Source organism: Barbus barbus (assembly GCF_936440315.1).
Source record: "Barbus barbus genome assembly, chromosome: 44".
Lineage (NCBI taxonomy): Eukaryota > Metazoa > Chordata > Actinopteri > Cypriniformes > Cyprinidae > Barbus > Barbus barbus.
In genome coordinates this window covers 5645972-5670795 of record NC_136722.1, presented here as the reverse complement: position 1 = coordinate 5670795, position 24824 = coordinate 5645972, and the positions used below count along the sequence as shown (strand labels likewise).

Genomic DNA, 24824 nt, shown 5'->3' with positions numbered 1-24824 from the left:
AAATTAAAGAAATATACAAATTAAAGTTCACTCTAAATAAATAAATAACTTTATATATATATATATATATATATATATACTGTATATTATTATTATTATTATTATTATTATTATGGGCTATTGACTAAAATGATCCTTGATTTTGGATTAATTCCACTTTTTTTTTTCCCCCTTTTGATATGACCCAGAAATAGTTTTACCATTTTTGTAAAATTCACTGCAATGTTTATTTTTATTTTTTTCTGTGGACTGAAACCCATCGGGATGAGCACCCCAAAATCATAAGAAATAAGATAATAAAATTCCCTTTTATTCAAAAAATGTATTTATTTATTTAGGGATGAAATATGATACAAACTTTTTTTGGTGAGATTCACTTACTTTGCACTTGTTCTGAACAGAAGTAAAGTGAAAGCCATGTGTTTGTGTTTGGCTCTTAGTCTACGACTCGCAGAAAGTCCAAATCCACAAGCTGGCTCACTTTTTCCCCTTAGGATGTACTCTTTACCACTAATTTGGTTTTAGTTTACCAAGCAATAAAGGGGGAAAAAACCCAAACATGACTGCAAATAACAACGCCAGCCATGGTTACAGCATGCTCTGCTTGGCCTGAAGACTGCTAATACATTTACCCACAATTCCCTGGCAAAGCTGCTCTCAGCTGTGACGTGAGGGTGTGAGGAGACCACAGATCAGACAAAAAAAAGTGTAAAAACCAAGGGAACCCCCCATCTTTTATGGGAAGTCGTGGCCTAATGGTTAGAGAGTCAGACTCGTAATCCAAAGGTTGCGGGTTCGAGTCTCCGGCCGGCAGGAATTGTAGGTGGGGGGAGTGAATGTCCAGCGCTCTCTCCACCCTCAATACCACGACTGAGGTGCCCTTGAGCAAGGCACCGAACCCCCAACTGCTCCCCGGGCGCCGCAGCCCACTGCTCCGGGTGTGTGTTCACGGTGTGTGTGTGTTCACGGTGTGTGTGTGTTCACTGCTGTGTGTGTGTGTGTTCACTGCTGTGTGTGTGCACGTTGGATGGGTTAAATGCAGAGCACGAATTCCGAGTATGGGTCACCATACTTGGCAGTATGTCACTTCACTTATTATCCAAAGCAACTTGCATTGCACCCAAAGTATTTTGACAAAAAACATGTATATTTAAAGAAATTGTGTTCCCTGCTGCCCCAGTCTTTTTGTTTGTGCCCACTGCCATGTTCATCTGATTAGAAAAGCCATTGTATGATTGTCAAAAGTTTAGAGATATGGCTCTAGTTCCGTTTATAATCATATATTATTACTGTCTTTTGTATGTATTCAGTACATGTCATAGAAGTCTGCTACTGGTTTATAAAGGTAGCAGGCAGACAATAGTTCAGGGGGATGTTTAAACTGCTCTTAATTTTACAGGCAGTGATTCTGCGGTTAGAACGCTCACCTGCTACAAGAAGAGCTTTAATGAAACACTGCTGTCTGAAGATGATAGTTCAGTGCTGTCAGCTGCTCTGGCATAACCTCCACATTTGAATTGCCTCAGTTTTGTGCTACTGGCATCTATTACAGAAGACATCAGCAGTTAACAGTAAAGACTTGTTTCTTCAAAAGACTGGAATATAGTGCACAAGTCCATGGAACACTTTTTTAACACTCTTTCATTATATGTAAAGAGCAGCATGAACGTTCTGCTAAACATCTCCTTTTCAGTTCCACAGAAGAAAAGGGCAAATGGGTTTGGAACAACATGTCAGTCAATACGCTGGAAGGTCAACAGGTCGATTGAAGTGACACACCTGTGATGCCATAAGGCTCTGGATTTCAAAAGATGCTCAGTGTATTGTGGTTTCTTTGAAGTGGATGCTTGTGAGCCTTTGAAATGTGCAAACATGCTTTTATCCATTTAATTGTTGAAATGCACCAACTATTGTCGACTCCCTGATTTTGTGTGACCTTCCAACTAACAATATTAGATGTGGTATATTTGATATTTGATCATTAAAAAAATACCTTCATTTGTGTTTCGCAGATGAACATAAGGACGAGTAAATGATGACAAAATTTTAGATTTTTCAGGTAAACTGTCTCTTTATTTGAACCCTCCTCAATCTACTTTTCAAGTCTGTGAGTGTTAAACATGTTCAAATGAAATACATTTAGATACTATTCTCAGAAGTGACTGGAAAAACACAGTGACCCAAAGAAGCTTTAGTTATGTTCACACTCACATAATTTGGTTTCTTTTTCAAATGCAATCTTTAGGACTGACTGTTCACACTGGCATTTACTTAATTTGAAACCTTGCTAATTTCTTTGTGAAATATTTTTCTTGGCAAGTGTATTTCTTTTTCTTTAAATTAAATGCCGTTGGTTTTATATTTTGTTACATAACCTAATTATTTTAGTGTAAAAACCCTTGACCAATATTATAAGTGACATCACAGCAAAGCAAGAGTCTAACCTGTTGTGATGGTCTGTTTGTTTCCATGGCAGCAGGGAGTTCCTCCCCCTTTATTTCTATGAAATAACCTCCATGAGCACACAGTGTATGGCTTCAGCCAGCTGGAATATATTTTTATTTATGTGGATTTCTTATGATGTGTCTTAAACGACAGGAACTTTCAGTACTCATCCAAACGTGTTTTAATTCTTAACGTCGCTCACATTAAAATGCATTTTGAACTATGACCGCTCTCTTTTTAGATGCTTATGTAGTTGCACTGGAATGCTTTTTGTGTGGAGTGAAACCCATTGGGATGAACACCAACCAATACCGCAGCATGCCTTCTTTTTTGGGGCTGGCATATTCAGTGGGGATCACACAGTGCCCTCTTTGAGTTCCCTTTCACCCTGATCCTCACAAACAGGGATGCCTCACATGGCTGGATGAGTTATTTTTGTGATATGTTTTCCATACGCAATAGTGTGAGTGAGTGCATGTGTATGTCTAAAGGAATGTGTGTGGTAATGAGATGCCATGCCGGTGTAGAGGAATGAAGATGAGCATGCCATCATTGGTTTCCTGTTTTCATATTTCTGAAGGCTCTCTGTGTGTTTTGCACAAAATAGCCCAGCACATGCTTGTGGGATATGGAAAGTGTTTGTGCATGTGATTTATGGAAAGAATTATTGATTCTTAGAGGAAGTGCAGGTTTATATAGTTTTGTTTTGTTTATGCTCTGTGTGATTTTGGTACATAGTTTTAATGCTGGGATGCTGATCTATCAGTATCCTTGTTTGAGTGCTATCTAGCCAAGATCGGCCACTGTGGGGAGCAGGTCTTAAAATAAAGCAATTCTTAGTGTCTGCTGCAGGTCTGTGTATAGGCTAAGTTGTGTCGCATTTTTTTAGGCATTCAGAAATGATCTAGGCTACAATGCCAGTAAATCAAAATGTTTACAGACATTATAAACACAGTTATTATAATTATTAACTCTCCACAACAAATCCTCTAAACTTAAGGCCAAACATTAAAGGTGAAACTGATGCCTACCTCTCTCATTCGTATCTGGATGCTAAAATATTATTTATTATAGGCTTTGTACTTTCATTGACGTAAAACATCATCCTTCACGTCGGCTATATCAGCACATATATCTTCCCACAGGCAATCCATCTCATGAACACTTGAACTCTTAACAATAAACATGAAACACAAAACACTATCATACTTTTTATTTTTATTTTACACACATACTTATTACATTTCAAATTTGCACCTAACATACCTGTACATACTGAATTGTCTATTTTGTATATTGTGTTTGTGCTATTTGGCACATTGTCCATTTTTGTATATTTGTCCATTATTTTAAATTGTTTTAAATTTTATTTTAATTTTAAATTTTATTTTAATTTTTTTAACTATCTGTGTGCTGTCCTGTTGCTGTCATTCTGTTGAACGGTGGAGTTACTGTCTCGTTTTCCTTTACGAGAACTATGGAACGAGTCACAATGAACATACGCCTAACTCAGCATTTTTTGTGTATAGGCCAATATAGGTTATTCCTTTTATGTAAGCCTAGTTTTATTCTGTTTTCTCCGTTCACAGAAGCGCTGCAGGTGTGTAAGATCTGTTGAATCCATTTTACACTATCCTCAGATAAACTCTAACATTGCCATTACGACTTCTTCACGAGTTCACAGCTGAGCGCGGGCGGGCATTTCACTCGCTGGATGCGTCAGCGTCACATATGCATAGTCCGTACTATTTGAATTCCTGATTGGTTGACAGCAAATTTCAAATATTAAATGGAACGATAAAATAATGTTATTAACCGGTTAATGGCCATTTCAAATTTTCGATTCTGTTCGGAACTATACAATTTGATTTAGTTTCTGTTTTTGGTTCTGTTCCAGTCAAAATATCATTCGTTTCCGGTTTTCGTTTCCATTCCTTGAACCGGTTCAGAGCCCTGGGTTTAATAAAGGCCTCTTGAAGCGAATCGATGCATTTGTGTAAGAAAAATATGTATATTCATAACTTTATAAACCGTAATCTCTTGCTTCCGCTATCTGTTGTATGCATGTACACAAGAGAGTGGCGTTTCAGGGGATGGCGTAGGACGTCTTAATGACTGTGAAATGAATGAATGTGAAAGCCATGTGGAGTACTTTTTATGATGCAAGGATGGATGCACTTTATTGGACTTCTATTGGACTATTGAATCTCAACAGCCATTCACTGCCATTACAAAGCTTGGAAGAGCCAGGACATTTTAAAATATTTTTTAATACATTTTATAGAATTATTAATATAATTAATTAATAATTAATTATAAATATTAATATAATTAATCACCCTCATGTCGTTTCAATCCCATAAGACCTTTGTTCATCTTCAGAACACAAATTAAGATATTTTTGATGAAATCCGAGAGGTTTCTGACCGTCCATAGACTGCAAGGGTCCTACCATATTCAAGGCCCAGAAAGGTACCAAGAACATCAACAAAATAGGCTAGTCCATGTGCCTGTATTTTATGAAGCTATGTTCTACGTCAGCAGCACCACACACATAGGTCATGTTACTCTCCATAATAGTGGAAGCTGTTGAATAAAGTCAGTATTTTTCTTTTTCTGTGTGTACTAATTATGCAGATGTATAAGATGTAGCAGAAATAATGGAAGGACTACAAACAAGGCGTTTCAGTCAAGTATTTTCTACTTGAGACATTAACTTTGTGCTTTGTAACTTTGTAGATCATTTACAAGCACAAACAGATATATTACACACTAAAGGAAAAAAAAAAGCATAAAGGCACCCTCTTAGTTTTTCATAATCATTCTCAGTGGTTCCCAGCCTTGGTCCTAGAGAACCCCTGACTTTTATTATTCCGCTGTGGATGCCATCTTCTGGTGAGAAGTGTGTCACTCTCTTGTGTAACAATTGCCTTTCCGATGCTAGTATGTTCTAGGTGACTTTCAGTGGATTGTTAAGTGGTTGCTAGGGTGTTCTGTGTGGTTGTTTACTGGTCCAAGCCAAAAGAGCCTACCACCAAGTCTGTTCTAGCCTTGTAAATCGGACTCACGCTATTATCCTTCATGTTCTGTTGCACAAATGATGCAGGATGAGTTACATCCCAAATTCTCAGGGTTATAGGTATATTTGAGACAGGCAGTAGAGTAGCTTTGCATTTGAGCAATGGAGAACAATCAAATAAGAAACATTGTAAATAAGAAGAGAAAGGCATCTTGTCCAGTGCAGACAGATGTTTGTGCTTGCGGTACGCTGGTTTGAGCTCTGACGGTCTCTTTCCCTGCTTCACTCTCTCCTTGACGTGCTCCGTGTCTCAATGGAAACCTCATGCATGTGCACTCCTTCCCACTCTGAAAGAGAGAGGAAGAGAGTGAGGGAGGGATCGCAAAGAGCGAGAAAGAATCACATCATCAGAAGATCAGCAGAGGAAAGCAGTCATAGCAGGGACCAGCAGGCTTTGCCATGCTCACTCAGAGGAATGGGGCGTGTACCGACTGCGTTCTGCCCGGGAAGGACGGCTCAGACCAGATGGATGTACCAGGGTGTTCCTGCGCAATAGGGGACTGTCCCTGGGATTGTCTGACAGGGGTGGACGGCTGTTTATCGGACACTTCCTGCCTTTGGCTCCAGCTCCTGGCCAGGGCATACTGGGGGGATGTGGAATTGGGGCTTCGGGAGGCCCAGAAGGGTGTCTCTTGGCGAAAATTGAAGAAGACATCTCCGAGGAACTGCATGCGGTCTTGGGTAAGGATCTCTGGATCTGCTGTAGGGTTAAGTGTAGCAGAACTAAACTGGAGAAGATGGGTTCATTGTGACAGTCTGGTGATGCAGCGGGATGGAGGGTTTTCACATTGGCAGAGGCTCCCAGCGGCGTATTGAGTTACGCGAGGCTGAGGGGGGCGAGGAGATGGCTCTCAGGAATGCTTTGTGCATCACTGACGTCCAGGGTGGTTGGTTAGGTCTCCTACATTGAGCAAACATGTAACATATTTTTCACAGCAAGAAGACTGTGTGTGTACATGCCCTGGTTTCATGTTTCAGTTATTGTTCCTATGTAAGCAGCCGTCCCAGTAGAGCAACCTTGGGATTGAACAGACTTTGGATTGTGTAATTGCTCACATTTTTAACCTAAACCCAATGGATAATTGTTTTACTTGGAGAACAGAGTTGTGGCTAAGTTTTTTATGTTTGGAAAAGTGTGTGTATTTGGGAAAGCAAGATATTTCTGTGTTCGCGGGGAGCTCCACTGTGGCTAAAGAGTGACTCACGCTTGCCATAACTACAGGACGCACATGCATATTTGTGCATTTTGCCATGACAACATTTGCAAGAAAATGTTATTGCTTAAAGGTTGCTCTATCATAGCTCAGGAGACCCTGAAATGGATTTAAGTTTTTTATTTAGCTAACCATCAGTCTTGTCTCAGATGTTTCTCCTTACGTTCCTCAAGAGAAATAAAAAAATAGACAGTTGAGACAGTTGTTGACGGTAGGGGAATAGAGCTATAAAATTAATCCTTTGACCTTTGAAAAATTTGATAAATAACGTTTGAGTTCATTTTGAGAAGTTTTTGGTATACGAGTTTAAGACCATGTTGAGATCTCTAATAAATGTCATATTGCTAGGGTCTTTTTTTTAAAGAGAAATATTAATAAACAGGTGACATCTGAAACCATCTAAATGTAATCTCATTGCTTTCTAGACAAACAAATGAGATCCAGCAGAGTGTAAAGCTGAACCATAGCTTGGCTGAATTTGCCATGCCAACTTTTCTGGTCTTACAAGTCCCAATGTAACTGGAACTTAAAAAAAATTAAAAATAGATGCACGTGCTAGTGAAATCAGAGCATGTGATTGGATCTTAAATGTAACCAATGACCAATGGGATTTTGTGTATTATACATGCTCTTTGATGGACTGGATGGTTTGTATGATGCTGTTTCTGGTGAGAAGGAGTCTCAAACAGGGCAGCCATTCACTTCTCCTGGACTTTCCGTCATTCAGACGAGAGTTTTTTCCAGATGTATAATTTAACAGGTTAATTTTAGCATTGGAAACAGGGTTGTGTGCCCACCACATAGAGAATATGACTGGTTAATGGTAGGGAAATGAAAAATGAAAAGCAGAGGAATAATACATGATGTATGATTCAAGGTAGCATTCACAGGTGGACCAGAGCAAAGGCAGGAAAAAGAATCCTTCACATAGCTTATAATTACACTGATTGATGCCAGAAAGTTCCGAAATTGACCTCAATAATATGTTGTATGGAGAAATCTAGACTAATATCTGTGAAAATGTCTCCTTGTTTGTCAGTGATTCAAATAATTGAACAAGACGAATGTGTAAAATCATACAGTAATCACTACAAGATGCATATTGATTACTACACTTCGTACTAGTATGCTAGTTTGCCATCCCAAACTTCTCTATCCATTTCTTTGTGAGATTTTGCAGTGGACGGGGTCCAACACTGGATGTAAGTGCTTTAAATCCTGGTGATGTCATTTTCAGGCTCAGTTATGTAAAAGCCCAGCCCAGACTCCACAGAGACGTCCACAGCTGTCTGTACCTGAGCCCAGCCACAAGCTAAAATACATCCATTCCCTTATAATACATCCATCTCCTGCAGGACTAGACCACAGTCTGGTCTGTTTGGCAGCCAGAGTGACCCAGAGTCAGTGTAGTGTTGTCAGAGCCCACCACAAACACAAACCCTGTGGCGGAATGGGATTCTACTGCCACTATTTCATAATGTAAATGACAAGCGTTTTCTAGGAGAAAAAAACAAAAAGAACACAGAATGTGGTGTGATGTATGTGGTATGTACATTTGTGTTGGTCATTGATCATAGGAAAGAAAAGTCTCAGTTGACTCAGAGCATTTTCTGTGTGACCGTCATTGTCATGGCAGATATTTGAGATGTGTAAAATCATGTCAGCGATGCTTTATAAACACTCACAGGATACTCTGTTTCAATACCTTCTGCCCTTAAGAGAAACACATTGTTTTCAGATACCATATGAATGACATGATAACAGGGCACAAGAGCTCTGTTCCAAAACCTAGTGAGCTGCCTTGCTGATTTTTAAGGCAACAATTTAACCATCTAACAGCATGCCGAAAATAAAACACATGGGAGACTTAACTCAACAGTTAATTAATATTGAGTCAGATATTAGCATGTTGCTATGTTAATGATGTGGTACACTAATACGAATAAAAATACACAGTTGAACACAGTAAAAATGCATTTAAATGTTTATTTTTTTATTTTTTTTATCAATACTTACAAATACCATGACCAGTTGCTAGTGGTACAGGAATTTATTTTGAACTCTTATGAACTTCTTGAATGTTAGCTTGTTTCCTCGGTCTCATGGTTTGCTCATAAGTAACAGTTTGTCTGTATATCCTGGTCATAATACTGTTCAATGCCTGTGAAAATCATTTAGAACACCAAGAGTCTCGATGTGAGTGCTGATGTGCCAGGTTAAATAGGCAAATGTTTTGCTGCTGCATTGGGACAGAGAGTGCTTTGTGCAATGTTGAGCTCCTTTCAGTTCTTTTTTCACTCTTGGGTCAAACAGATTAGGATAGACCCTCTGGAGATCATACTCTTTAAATTATTTTGACCCTTTCTTGATTTGACAACAGTATTATACTGCACACATGGCAAAATAAAGTGCAGATCCATTTGTAAATTGTGAAAAGAGAAGTGCTCTTCATCATGGGTGAGAAAGGGGTTAGTTGTCACATCATGACAAGGGTCAGTAACTATAAGGATTGTGCTCAAATGTCTAATTTCACAAAACCTTGTTCTCCTTAGGTTTGTGACTTTCATCTCCAGGCTAAAAATGTACTATTATCATATTTTGTGTAAGCAATGAAACAATGGCAGATATTCAGACAACAGTAAATTACATAATACCCTAAATGAGGGCCTCTGTGTGGATTTCCTCTTTAATTAGTGTGTTGCCACTTATAATAAATGTATCTGAATGACTAATTAAGTGTTTGTTCTCTTTCTCAGGCTAAACAAAAGGATGGTTGTGAGCGCAGCGAGGCATCGGCTCTGTCTCCGGCCGCTGAAGAGGAGCCCTTCTCATGGCCAGGGCCTAAAACATTGCACCTATGCCGTACCTCTCACGGATTTGGCTTCACGCTCCGTCACTTCATCGTGTACCCACCCGAGTCAGCCGTACAGTCTTCTCTCAAGGTCAGCACACAGCAAACATATACAGAAGTGCGGTCCAGATCAATGGGTCAATTGGTTTTGTCTGTTTACTTCCTCTTTAAACATAATTTAGCTTTAGAGACTGGCAGAGATGTGCTTAAATCTAAATGCTTAGTGCTTTTCCTCATACGCTAATAGGGGAATTTTTTTATGATGTTTGCATCTCAAGCAGGGAAAAATAACATCTACCGGGCCTCATAACACCTCGTAGTGCTGCTTTGCCTGTTTCTCAGCACTGTGAATTCTCAATGTATTCGACTGTGGGTTGTAGAAAGTTTTATCTCAGCATATTCCACTGCAGTGTTAAAGCTGTCCAGTCTCAAAAGTGCCATATCTGTCAGTTTATCCAGTTTTTATGGGATCCTATAGGAAACCCTCGTCAGCTGCTGTCAAACCTGTTGTAAACTATATCCTACATTATGAGATACGTTTGGAAGCAGTGAAACACTGAAATATTTTTTAATAATCAGCACTCTAATTGCGCACAAGGCAGTTTTATATAAATGTTTTTATGATATAATTATGTGTCTACTCCAGTTCATTGTTGAAATATAAACTTAATTTAAATATAAGCCTAATTTCATGACAAATGTAATTGCATTAAAAATAACGACGTCACTGTAATGAATTTGTAATATAGTGCATACATTTTGCAAATACTACCGTTATTTAACTAACAAGTTATGGACATTGAAATGCTTTCCTGAGGATTGATCTGTCTATAGAAATCTGTGAAGTCACATTAAAGAGTGTCAAATCATTTGAATTTTGACATACATTATAAAAATTTGTTATAAAAATTGACAAAATGTGAAAACTGAGACTTTGTTTCATATCAGAAGTACCGAAGAACAAAGCTTATTGCAATTATTGGATGGCAGGTGCGCTACAAATAATGTTTAGTGACGTTTGTTTTCATGCATCAGCTGAAAACTAGATTAATTTTAGGATTTAAGAATCTATATTGGTTCATCAAAATGAAAGTCAGTTAAAATCGAGAAATTGGTATTGTCAATCCAGTCCACTGGTTCACTTTGCACCTTATTACGAAAGAAACCATCTGACCAACATGTAATGTGACCAACCATTGTTTTCGTAGTTTTAATTGCCATTTAGATCTTCAAAGTTGTTGAGCATAGCATTTCGGTACATTTTTGTTTCTTGACTTGTACACTAGCCAAACTCCTAGAAGTTGGTCAGTCATTTTTGTGTGTAGTATGCATCAGACAGTGAATGAACTGGGACCACCCACAGTTCTGGTCATGAGGTCAAAAGATAAGTCTAACCCAAACTGGACAGTTGGCTGCCAAGTCTCCTCTTCCGATGGTATGCCTGTGTACCATAAACACACCATCTATTGCATCTTGCTCACAAAAATGGCAAACACAAGCTGCAAAAAAAAGTTCAAGTCTACTCTGTTTTTCTGGATTCCCACAATTATTGTATATCTGGTTGCACAGATTTACCTGGAAAAGTTCCCAGGCTGCTACAATAAGCACTTCCAAGGAAGAACTAATCACTGGATTTGCCAGGTTTGCCAAGATAGAGGCATCAAATCAAAGATGTTCAGAATTTAGTTTGCGACACTTATTGACACACAGTATATATCCTTGAGCTCTCAGTGTTTCGGATTTTAGGATTGTTCTGCTCCTAAGCATAAATGGATGTTTAACATGTTGGTCAGAAGGCCGTTTTTCTGGACACGCTTAAGCTATGAAGTTGACCTGACTTCATGGTAATAGTCAAAAAAATTCATGATCCCTGTAAATAGATTAAAGTTCTGTTCTCTCACCATCACCAGCCGGTGCGAATGAAGCGTCTAGATAAAGCTGTTACCATCAGCTGCTTCAGACACTGCTTCCATACAGATTAGTTTCTGTTAGCAAACATGTGAATCGCAGTAATCTGTTTGACACATAAAAGTGAGATTACTTTTTCTTGCAATGTTAAGCAGCTTTTGTAACACATTTAACTTCAGTAATGTTCCCAAGTAAAACAAACTGTTGGGTGGCCAGACTTGATCCATCCATTAAGATTTGATTGTTTAAGTGCTCAAATGAAGGATCTGAGACTAAATAACATTTGATTGTCTCAGTAGGATTGCACTTCAGATGGAACATGATTCCAGCTCCACAAAGCTCTTGATTTCATGAATGTCTTTTGAAATATTTTTAACACTCTTTTATCTTCTCTCTCTTTCAGGATGAAGACAATAGCAGCAGAGGTGAGTTTAACCGTTCTGTGATCCACTTTCACTGTGCTTGTTTATTTAAGGCTTTTCTCTGAGACATGGCTGTCTTGGACTGACTGAGTTGACTGTAGAATTAAATATCACAAGATCATAGCTAACAACAAGATAATCACTGCAAGAACAGCCATGTTAATGATTTTGGTCCCGATCTTTTCTTGGAGAAACCATATTCACGCTTCATAATAGTGGGTCGGAGGTTCTCAGAAATTCAAGTCAATATCTGCTGTGTCTGTCATGAACTTCAGAGTGAGGTGTTATCTTCAATGGCCTATGTCTGACCTTGCACCATGTGAATTGCTGGGAATCTTTAATGCTCGCGCCCGGGGCAGGAAAACTCCCAGCTGGCAGTGCAGCATGCTCTCTGGCGGTTGATCAGCTGTGGGCTGGTGTTTGGTTACTGCAGAGGAGTGTCATGACTGTTTTTGGAGTTACAAATCATACAAGGTAGTAGAATGTACACAGGTCTGTTTTCAGTAGAAAAACAGCAGAATAAAGATCAGAAGCTGTGAATTGAAGCTGATGTTTACAGGAGTGATTTAACTATAAGAAAGAGTGAGGCTGAAATATACATAGTTGAGTGTGTATGTATATGTATGAGAAGAGGGTTGCAAATGTTTGATATTCACAGTGTTGGAGCCCCTGGCAAGGTCTGTCCAGATCTGTATGGTTTGTTGGCAATTTCTTTCTCAGTCTTTCAGTGTTAGCTCTAACATCATGTCCTAACCAGGGCTGGTTTCCCATTCAATGACGTAACTCACTGCTTAACTACCATAGTATGATGCAACATGAGAAATTAACTAGCTAGTTGCGACTCACGTTGCTTAAACCACGTTGGTTCAACAGTATAGGGCTGTTGTTAATGACGTTAAAGATTGCAATTAATGTCAGACATTTATTTTCCACAAAACAACTGAATTTTTTTTTTTAAATCTTGCTTACATGAAATTACATGCAGTATGTAACTGTCACACTCGTAGGCTATATATGCAGTTCGATTAGTTCAAATTGGCACTGACTGTTGACACACTAAGGCCCCGTTTATACTAGTGCGTTTTCGTTTTAAAATGCATTACTTTTGCTACGGTCACACCTGTCATTTACACTACTCCGGCGTTTTCGAGGTCGAAAACTGAGACTTTTGAAAACGCTGCAGACCCCGAACTAAATGCAAACTGCGTATGCTGTTCTGTGTCATCTGCGCCACACAAATAAGTTTTCTACGTTTATTTACGCTTCGATTTGAACGAAAACAGCATATCCGTGTGTTGCGGCTGACACAGAACAGTGTACTCAGTTTGTGTCCAGCGGATACTCTCCAAAATGACGCTATGGTGACTCGGAGGAGACGAATTGTTGAATAAAGTTGAATAAGATATGGGGTGGTGATGGCGCAGTGGATAAGACACATGCCTTTGGTGTGAGAGACCCGGGTTCGAATCCACTGTGAGACACCAATGTGTCCCTGAGTAAGACACTTAACCCCTAGTTGCTCCAGAGGCATGCGACCTCTGACATATATAGCAATTGTAAGTCGCTTTGGATAAAAGCGTCAGCTAAAAAAAAATTTAAAAAATAAAATAAATAAAGTTGTAATTTTTATTTTCTTTGCGTACAAAAAGTATACTCGTCGTTTTATAACATTCAGATTGAACCACTGATGGCAGATGGACTATTTTGACGATGTCTTTCATATGTTTCTGGGCCTTAACAGTGTTATTTACTTGGCAGTCAATGGGACAATCACAAGGCGAACAAAGCTTTTACGGGTTTGGAACAACATGGGGTTAAGTGATTAATGACAAAATTTTAAAATAAGTTTTTGAAATGCTATTTGAGCATAAGAAACAACATTCATGGGGCAGTTCATTTCAGATTTTGTTGCTACAATTTAAGAGCGAGTTCAGCGAGCAGTTTTTGAGATTTCAGGATTCCTCCATTCATTTAGATAGGACTTGGTCTCGTTTAAGCTGCCCGGAGGCATTGCAAATATGGCGGCCGAGTGAACGGGCTTTCCTTGAAAGGGAGTTTGATGACATGCCGTCGTGTGAATAAGATAAATAACATAAGGCTATTTAGTTTGTTTAATAAAAGAACATGGTATAGACCTGTTCTATAGGAACGGTAACTTTAAATGACTTCTGTTGTGATCTGGCGCTATTGAGAAAATAAAATGAATTTGACCTTCAAGGGGGGGTGGGGCGCCCCCCCTAATATAATGGCAGGGGAAACACTAAAACCTGTCAACTTTGCTGAACAGCGCCTCATCTTTAGTGTCCAAACATGCCATAGTTTATGTGGAAAAGCTGTTTCCATCACCTGTTTCCAGCACATTTTGACTTCCAGAAAATCCATCTGTGATTAACTTTAATGTGAATTTTTGTGTGCATATCAATAATTTCCATTCATATTTTCTTTAAGTGCAAACTCCAAATTTGCATATAAATAGATAGTTGGCTGGAAACGCAGCAATTGAATTATTTGCAAAAAACATTTTATAGTGTGTAGATTACTGTATGCACGTCTAAATGATCTCTTTGTCCAGTCTCGTCAAGGAAGCGCCATCTCTCTCTCTCTCTCTCTCTCTGTTCTGCTGCAGTGTTTGTCACATCTCTCCTCATTCACATCCGAATCACGTCCATCATGACAGCAGGAAGACCTGCTCTGGCTTTCTTCTGCTGCACATATTTGTCATTTTTACTGCACACACTCACTTACACATATGCACACAAGATATTCAACATATCTCCCTGCCATAGAAACCTTTTTAGTATGAGATTAGTATATAAAGTCCTACAGTGAGTTTTTCTGTAATAAAGCCTACATAGAGATGTATTATCATTTTTACAGATTTATTCATTATCACATCAGTTCCCCTTCTGGATGCTGATTGGCCAACTCTGTTTCCAGCTTCAGGGTTCCTTTAATCTTATTGACTTCATCTGAAACATAATAAAACAATGTTTCAGTTATCATTTGTGTGCTATTATTTTTATTATTTAGTTCTGTAGTTTTGTAATTTTGTAATTATGTTGGCATTTGAGGCCTGCTTTATTGTGAATTTGATTAGTCAACAAAAAAAAAAACTAGGCCTAATTCACAGATAAAATAATTTCAGCATGCTAGGTAGTCTTCAGTAATTAAGCACTAATCACAACCTTTAACAGCCAAAGCTAAAGGCATATTACAACTGACGGCTGTGTAGGGATGTTTTCCAGGACTGTAGCGAATTGATCGGCCTTTCAGTGACAGATTTGGTAAAGAGGTTTTCCTGCAGGAAATTGAGCTGCAGAAATTTCTCGTAACTGTTCTTAAACGGTGCATTCCAGAGAGCGCTGCGACGGGGGTGTGTAACTTGAAACTCTCTCTCACAAACACACACACAGATTTATTGTAGTGTTAAGGAAATGCTGCCCGTATGTGTAACACACGCCTTCATTTGGCAGCTTGTATTACTCTGCTGAAGGGCAGTACTCTTCAAACCCCAGAGTGTTTGCTGAATGGTTGCTAAAGCATTGGTGCATGCACTCTAAGACAAAAACATGCAATAATTTTACCTTTAGAGGAACAACAGCTTGTCACTGGGACAGTTCCCTCAAAGGGACACCTTTTGTACCTTCTTTACCTCTAAAGGGTGCATAATAGTACCATAATGTACCTTAAGGGCACATATTACTATTCTAAGTTGCTAATATGCACCCTTTAGGGGTACATTTTGGTACAAATGTGTTCCTTTGAGGACATTGCCCCAGTGACAAGCTCTTGTACCCCCATTTTTGCCCATTTTGTCTGACAGTGTGGTTGCTAGATGATTTCTTACTGGCCCATGTCAAAAGAAACCAAACGAACCACTGATATTTTGGTTTCTAGATATAACTCAGGTCCCTCTCCTTATTTTAGCAATTTGTGCCTTAGTGAACACAAATAATAAGGTCTTTTAAATATTTCAGTTGTTTGACTTAGACAGCAACACAATTAAATAGAGAGTTTTACAGAAGTCTTCTGCTTCTCAGATTTTGGACCCTGATAATCTCACACGTGTCCACTTTAGAAGAGATTTCATCAATGTCTTAAACCTTTGCACAGATTTAGCTAGATTGAGTACAAATATAGTTAATAGTTCAAACAGAAATGCAATTCTGCCATCATTTACTCACCCTCATGCTGTTTCAAACCAGTATTGCTTTTTATTCCGTGGAACAAAAAAGAACCATTTTATTCCATCGACGACACCAACTTTTGTTGTATGGGGAAAAAAGACATCTTCCAAAATATCTGTTTAGAGTGTTCCACAAAAGAAAGGATTGGAACAACAAGAAAGTGAACAAAAGATGACAGAATTGTCATTTTGATGTGAACTGTCCCTTTAAATGACAGATGATTTTGCTTTATGAGTTACATCCTGGCACATTTCACAATGCAACAATGAATGAAATCAAGTTTGAGCTTTTGCATTCACTTGCCTGTGTAGAGTTTATTTCAAGTCTCCTAACAAATTTCCTCTGGGTTTGTCACCAAACAAGACAAACTAGGATGTCTTCTTCCTCTTTTGCTTCTTATCGTTGCATAGGACTAGATGTTTCCTCAGAGTAATTAGGATGTTTATTTGTCTGACGTGTGTGTGGATGGAGATCTGCTCTCCACGTGCAGACAATCTGGGTGGAATAGTTGGATGTCGTCCAGTTTGAGCTGTGTATAAACAGCTTTATGAGCTCTTCGCTCTTACTGCCTTTAAAATGTGTTTGAAAGAATGGCACAATGTTTTTGTGTGTTTGTTGGTTTTTGCTTTAATTCTGTAAAGCCCAGAATACATTTGTCTCAGTTCCCATCATCTCTTCCTCTCACGTTCACATGAGATGTGCAAGTGTTGAGTTGAGTGTGGGTGTTGAACTCACATATTGGTGCATAAACAGTTGTGCCATTTTAACATTTTTGTGCAAACCCTGTATCTGATTATGGAAAGCATCACTGTTTGCATGAGGACGCTGTAACCACACACATTAAGCTAACTGTAAACAGGTTTATTAGAAAACAATGTTCTATCCAGATGCGACACAGAAAGTTAATTGTGTATAATATAAAATTTAATAATGCATGTTTTTTTTAATTAAAATCAATTAACATTTTGTCCTAACCAACTGCAAATGCAATGAACAACAGCCCCGCTCAGATAGAAAATGAATGTACTGTATATTAAACATCAAACATGGTTGAGTAGAACGTAATTATAGAAGTGTAGAATCAGATTTTAAATGAAGTCCCTCAAGTTCCACAAGGAAAAGGTAGGAAGGCCACTTAGTTTCTGTCAATATATGGGTCCATTTCTGTGTATCAGTGACCATTTTCCCTTGTGATCAGGTTGTTTTCTCCATTGTATGATTTGAATTATACCTTAAAACAATGCGGACAAATACATATTTCATATCTGCGGTCACAGTTCATTCGTAGTGAATCCCCCCTGTTGTGTTTTGCTTCAGGACTTTGCTACAAAGTTGCTGTAAAAATAAAAAAGTCAACATCTGTTCAAATATTTGTTTTCCTTTTCTGTGAAAATACATGCCAGAGATATTTCATTTCATTTTATTTTCTTGCCAGTGTTTTGGGTGGCGTCCATGAGGAGAGGGATGGGAGCAATAGCACAAAGCAAATAGAATTCCACATGATTCTTGGAGGACCAGTAAAACCCCACCTTACGTGCACTGGCCAGACTTGATTTGGATGCGCTCCAGACAGGGACTCTTGTTTCTCCACTGCTTTAGTGCTGCCTGACTGCAGTAGATATGGAGAACGCTCCGCTCGTAAATAAGAGAGCTCTGGGTTCCCAAAAAACAATGTGTTTTTGGCTCGGCTGTCACACAAAAGCTTGGCTGCTATCCTGTGTTCCTGCACCTGATTACAGATGAACAGGTCCAATGTTATGTGCAGTGTTGGGGAAAGTTACTTTTAAAAGTTATGCATTGCAATATTGCTTAACTCCCTAAAAAAATAACTATTTGTGTTACTTAGTTACATGTTAATATATTACTTTTGCTAATGCTTGTTTGTTTGCTTTTAATATAAAAAGTTATATTTTGGCTTTCACACCAAAAGTGAAATGAATAAGCCTCAGGCTGAAGGAAATGCAATGGGATTTTATGCATAAAGGATATTTGTTTTGAATTATTGAGGTTTGTGTCATATTTGTGTCAGTTTGCATTTCACTGTTTTTATTCATTTTGAGGAATACTGAATCTGTTTTTGTGCAAGATGAGTAAATGAGTAAATGCATGTTCACATTTAGTCTTGAACTATACAGTAAGAATCATGTTTAAACCGTGCACACAGTGTCTCTGCACTTACTCCCGATTTCTCTCAACGTGGGAACCGGAGAGCTGTCTGTCAGTAAAAGGGAAAACAAAGTAACTGGTGTATTTTTCTTGTAATTTAAAAAGTAATGCATTGCTTTACTAGTTACTTGAAAAAAGTAATCTGATTACATATCTCGCGGTACTTGTAATGCATTACCCCCAGCGCTGGTTTTGTGTTTGGACCTATGTTTGGAACCATACATGGAATCACACTTTAAGTGATATTTTTTAATTCTTTATTTTTTCATTGATTCAAAATTCTGTTTTCTGTTTAAAATTTTCAAGTATGAAAATGAATTAATTCATTAAAAATGCATGCCTCATCAATTTAATTCACATATATATATATATATATATATATATATATATATATATATATATATATATATATATATTTTTTTTTTTTTTATGTTTAAATGTTAAGTTTTGAAATTTTGTTGTATGCATTTGTCATTTAATTTCTTTATTTTTAAAATGTGTATATTTAGTATTTATCAAGTTTTTAGTTTTTAGTTTTATTTTTGTTGTTGTTTTAATACTACAATTGATTTTTCATTTGTAAGTCGCTTTAATATAATAATAATAATAATAATAAATCTAACACTGTAATTATTTAAATTGGAACAAAAATCACCCTATTATTGTTAACATTTAAATAAATCATTACATTGAAATCAGCTTTATTTTCCCGCAAATTTCTATACTAATTTTAATCAATCCGAATTCTGTGTTTGATTTAATAAAAGATTTACAATCAAACATTGTGGTACATAAATAAGCTCTGGAGAGGAAATTAATGTTTTGATTTATTAATCTTAAATTTGACATTCCATGTTTTAAAGTCGGCTAAATTCCATTTTCCACATCACGGAAATCATTGGGCCGTATGTACACTATGTGCAGTATGCAAACTTTTGCTAAGCTGGTTGTAATACAGTAATACAGCAGAGCTTAGCATGTGGAATACTGTATGCCATAATACATTGCACTTGACCTGACATTAGTAGTAATATCAGTCGCAATTTATTTTTCTTGATTCATTATATGAGACAAGCATTTTAAATAGCTCTACCATTTTTATAGCCAAGATAACCCAATGTCTCTCGCTGAATTAAACCTATATGATATAGTGAAGTAATGTGAAAAAAAAGTAGCATACTTGTGTTTGAAGCATTTACTGTTACATTCTGCATTATGCTTCGTTAACTGTTTACATGTACATTCAGACTGAAGAAACTGTAAAACTAGTGTTGACTTTCATATGTTTATGATATGGCCAGTGTTAAGGTCTGGTTGTCTTGTCAGGTGAAAGCAGACTTTAATGTATTAAAAGGCTGATTAATTTGGCCACTATGACGCCATCGACTTACACCCACCGTTCCTTGTGAAAAAGACTGTACACTTTTCCCAATCAAGTAAGTAAGTACAGTTATCAGCAGATGTCAATCATCTCAAATATCAACCTATAGGTCTATCATCATGCTCTCTAGATACTGCTATTGCCATTTTCAAAACTCTGGTTGTTCAAGGTGTTCAGTCTCTATGTTGGATTGATTGATGTGTCACTGACATGTTTTGTGGTGTGTTCAATAGAGAGATGGCAGCTTGTGCAGCTTTCTTATTGAAATGTATGGTGTATGTGAGGAATGGTTTCTAGGCAACTGACAAGGTGACTGACTGCTCAAAGTGATGATAGGTAATAACACACAGTGATCTTTCGGTGTTTATACTGGATTTTAAATCAAATGGCTTGCCATTTAGAGCATATTAGAAACAGATATGAGTATATTTGGGAATTAAATCTAAATATATTCAGGACTTCTTGTTATTAATTAAAAAACAAATAGAACAAAAAAAGAGTTATTTCTTTTAAATTCATGGATCATCAGGGTTTTCTCTGCACTGTCATAATATTATCTTGCAAAGTATTTCCTGTGGTTTTCTGTTCACGAGAGTCAGATGAATGATGGGCATTCATGTCTTTTACACCTGTGCAGCATACCAAGTCCAGTTCCCTAATTATTCCCTTTCTCCCTCCACTGTCTGAGAGTGAGAGACAGAGAGAAAGAGTCGGTGCTGTGTTGTGCAGGAATTTGGCCCTGCTGTGTAATGTTGAGGGGAATCAAGGGAATGGGCGTCCTCCTAACCGCTGCCAAACAACATTATCCAACACAACAACAGGAGGGCCAGCTGCGCACGAGAGACTTTAGCCAAAATAACACACACAGAGATGGAAAAAAGACTGAGGAAAGATTAGGTCAAATATAGAAGAGTGGAAAATACTAGAGTAAAGCATATAGAGCAGAGTTTGGCACATTAGAGAACACATTACGAATGTGTGCAGTCAGCCAATCAGGCTTGGAGATGGGGATATTATAAAGATTTCACTGTTTTTGTATGCAAAAGTTCTTTCACTGACCATCTCAGGCTAAAGACTTTTTGAAAGACCTCTCTTATGCTCACAAAGGCTGCATTTATTAGGTGTAAAACCAGTAATATTGTGAATTATTGTTGCAATCTAAATTGTTCTATTTCAATATATTTTAAAATGTGTTATATTCCTGTGATGGCAAATCTAAATGTGGCCAAAACACCATTACTCACTCAATTTTAAATTTGAGTGAAAGAAGGATGGCAATTTCAGCTGGTAGAGCAGAACAGGGTGTGCTAATGTAAATCAAGAATTCAGGAATTTCCCACAGAGCCTGGTTTTGGGTTGAACCCCACGAACCCTAGAGCAATCTATACCTGACTGCCTGACACTGGTTCCACAAGCAGTTTAAGGTGCAGGTGCAGATTGCCTACAGCAGAACAGGCCTTGATTTCTTACATTAAGTCACATAGTGTGTTGACACTGGCTGGGTTTTGAGGGCGAGTGCAGTTCAAGCTGAAAACATCAGTCATTTATTTTATATACCGCACACTGAAAGAAGAAATTGCCCTGGAGAAGCAAACACTGGGATATGAACTAAACTTTGGGGATTTTTGTTTGCAAGCTAGTGAGAAGCAAATTGTGTCCAGTAAAAAGCTGTGTGTTTGTTGTGGAAGCATTGTTCTTAATTCACAAGCACATACACACTCACACAGACTAACAAAAGAGATTCCAGACGCTGGGGGGTTACACAAACCTGTCCACACAAAGCCGTTTTTTCAGTGTGCCCTCCTCTGCCCTCTATTGATGTGTTGAAGAAAAGCAAGTTTGAATGAGTCACCCGAGGGACAGCAGAGAATTTGGCACAACAGGCAGTGTGAAACATCATCGCACATGTGGACACATTCAGATCAGACTAAAGTTACAACCATTAAGTTTCTCAACGCTACAGAGATGCTTTAACAATCAAATGAATTGTTCTTCTGATTTTCAAGGGTTTTATCATTTATTCACCTTCACGTTGTTGATTTTCTTGAAATATTGCACAAAGGAGCTTGTTGAATATTCATGTTGTGCCTTTCATACAACAAAAGTAAAATATAGCTGCAAGCAGCGATGGCGGGCCCAAGACGTCAGTGCAAACGGTGCACAGCGAGCACATGCATTACAGTAACCCTCTGGCCGTTTGGATTTGAGGGATTCAGCAATGAAAGGGTTAATCCAAACCTTCAAGACTGTGAAACATACACACACACAACAATACATAAAACTTCGGTAACACTTTCAATAAGGTTTCAGTTACTAACCTGAACTATATTGATTAACCTGAACAATCCTTATATAGCATTTATTAATGTTAGTTAATATTCAAAAATTATAAACATTATTAAAATGTCAAGTTTTATCTGTTAACATTAGATGATGCACTGTGAATTAACATGAACATTTGGATTAACTAACATGGTAACACTTTATAATAACTGCACACTATGAACTATCAAACCTAAAAAGTTCCCCCATGTATCATCATCTTTACTTTTTTTGCTGAGCAGTCTTTTGGGTGGCTCAACAATGTACTAGATTTCTCTAATACAAAAAATTAAGGCTTGACCAAAATTTTTGTGGAGAGAAGAAGGCAGGCCAGCAGAGGCAGTGTTATGTTTTGACCAATGTTCTGCTGGGAAACGTTGGATCCTGGCATTCATGTGAATGTTAATTTGGCACGTACCACCTACCTAAAGCTTGTTACAGACCACTTACACCACTTCATGGCAATGGTGTTTACTGATGGCAGTGACCTCTTTCAGCAAGATAATGCACACTGCAAAAAATAGTTTGAGAACAGGAATGGTTTGAGGAACATGACTAAGAGTTCAAGGTTCCCCAGATCTCAGTCTGATGAAATTTCTATGGGATGTGCTGGACCAAAATCCAATCCATGGAAGCCCACCTTGAAACTCGCAGGATTTAAAGGATCTGCTGCTAATGTCTCGGTGCCAGATACTACAGGACAAGTTCAAAGGTCTTTGTGAAGTCTATGCCTCAATGCATCAGAGCTGTTTTGGCAGCACAAGGGGGACTTGCATGACATTAACAAGGTTGCTCTAATGTTGTGGCTGATCAGTGTACAACTCATGCTCTATATTCTAAGTCTTCTGAAGCATTGCAGATTTACGTACCTTCGAAATTGCAATTACCACAGTATTGTGATTGATGTCCACAGCCCATTAGTCGATGGATGTAATAGTTTCAGTGGGACATCCTTTGGAGCATTTGTCTATTTCCACCTCTCAGCAAAGCACTGCCATTAAAAACACAGCCTTGGCAGCCTGATTCAATAGATGAGGATGAGCCATATCATATTATCCAAAGCCTCTCACGACATGTCAGTACTAATCAGATTGAACCACAATTCAAATGTAATGGAATAAAATGTTAACCTCCTGGTCTGGTACTGAGCCACTATATTGATAGTATCCCATTACTCTGTAAAACCATCAATTGGTCAGATGAATTACTGCCCTCTATAGGATATGGATGAATGTTCAGTACTGGATAAATCAGTGCTACTTGAAATAATAATAATAATAAAATGTCCCCCATTGTGGCAACTGATTGAGAAAAGATGTTGTTCATACCATATACCACAACAGCTTATATAAATGTGAAGCTTAAAAGTGCACATTCAGTAATTAAGCACACAAGGAGACCCCAACAATCAGACTGTAGGTCAACTACATGCTAATTTTGGTATTATTTTACGTTAAATACTATCAGTTGCAATATATGGACTTGGATTCACAATTTGCTCATCCTGTAAGCCACAGGAAACTGCTTTTTGGTTCCTTGCCACTGTTACATTTGGCTAGCTCACTGGGGGCATAATGACATATTTAAAGCTTGCAAATGAAACTACAGTAGCAGCAGCACTTTACTCACTTGCACTGTATTAGTCTCCATAGATCTGCTTTGTTATACTACTTGAAACTACTGGTTACTGAAACTGAATTTTGTGATGCTCACAGATGAACTTTCTGATAAGTGGCTTTAAAGCAATCTATATTGTAAATACAATTGACTTGACACATAAACATTCATTTTGTGTCTTAGTTTTTGAGGTCATGACATGAAGTCGGAAACCAATGCATGTACATCACATACACACCCAGATGTATGTCAGAAACAGAGTGTGATAAGTATACTATTTGGTCAGTGAGGTATTACATTATTCAGGATGGAGAAAATGTTCTGCAAAACCCCATCTGCCTGTAGAGGGAGCCTGACACCACACAACAGTGTAACACATCTCTAAATACTGCACTTCTATATCTATATGTTAATGCAAGCATATTTGTAAGACGTATCAATGATTTTGTGTGTTTAGTGGCTGTATGTTTTCTGCAGTGCACTTTTCTGTGCTGGTGTGGCTTTTATTTTTCTGGTCCCAGACAACTGTACATGTAGGCCAGCACATAATCTGCCATCATTTGATTTGTTTGGTTTCTGCAGAATTTGAACAGCAAACAAAGACAGTGGCATTTGTCTCCTGCCCAATGTGTGTTTTTTTATTAAATAATTAGGTTAGTCAGCTTAAACATTCCAGAGAATTCTACAGATTTTCCTTAAGCACAGAAAATGATGAAAACGTGCAGAATCCTTATTGGCCTACAGTATCTGATTATTCAATATGTGGCTTGTGGCAGTTGTCCCAGAGATGCTGCACTTTTGCAAAGGCTTTGTTGTGCAGTTTAGGTGTATTGCAGAATATGATTCTTTTTTACTAGTAATGTGTGAGTTTGCAGATCAGATATGGCATGCAGCATTAGCATTTAATATTGCATACTATTCAGTGCAATGCATCATAATGTGGATAGTCAGTCAGTTCTATGCATTATATAATATATTATATTTGTTATATTTGTAGCTACAATGTTTCAGACAGCACACATACTTTCCCTCAGTGTATCCCTGCAGGCATGCGGCTGTCAGCATGATCTAACCCCGTCAAACATGTGCACACACACTCTCACATGTAGGCATGCTCAAATCTTATATTATCTTATGCTTTAGTCAGATCAGCATATGAGAGATTTCCACAGAAGATTCAGTGAGCTTGACTAGAGTACAGTAGATTAACATGTGCTGTCTCGTTGTGCGAT

General features: G+C 38.0%; 1 protein-coding gene across 1 annotated transcript in view; it reads left to right on the top strand.

Moving 5' to 3' along the window:
* Nucleotides 1-5923: 5923 nt before the first annotated feature.
* The window catches only part of arhgap21a (Rho GTPase activating protein 21a), a gene marked incomplete at its 5' end in the record, with an annotated part of 43432 nt that continues 24531 nt past the window's right edge, over nt 5924-24824 (top strand). Inside the window, 3 exons of the mRNA XM_079406220.1 lie at nt 5924-6205; nt 9495-9680; nt 11901-11922. Of these exons, the coding sequence (XP_079262346.1) occupies nt 5924-6205; nt 9495-9680; nt 11901-11922 (490 nt within the window). The remainder of the gene's footprint in view (nt 6206-9494; nt 9681-11900; nt 11923-24824) is intronic.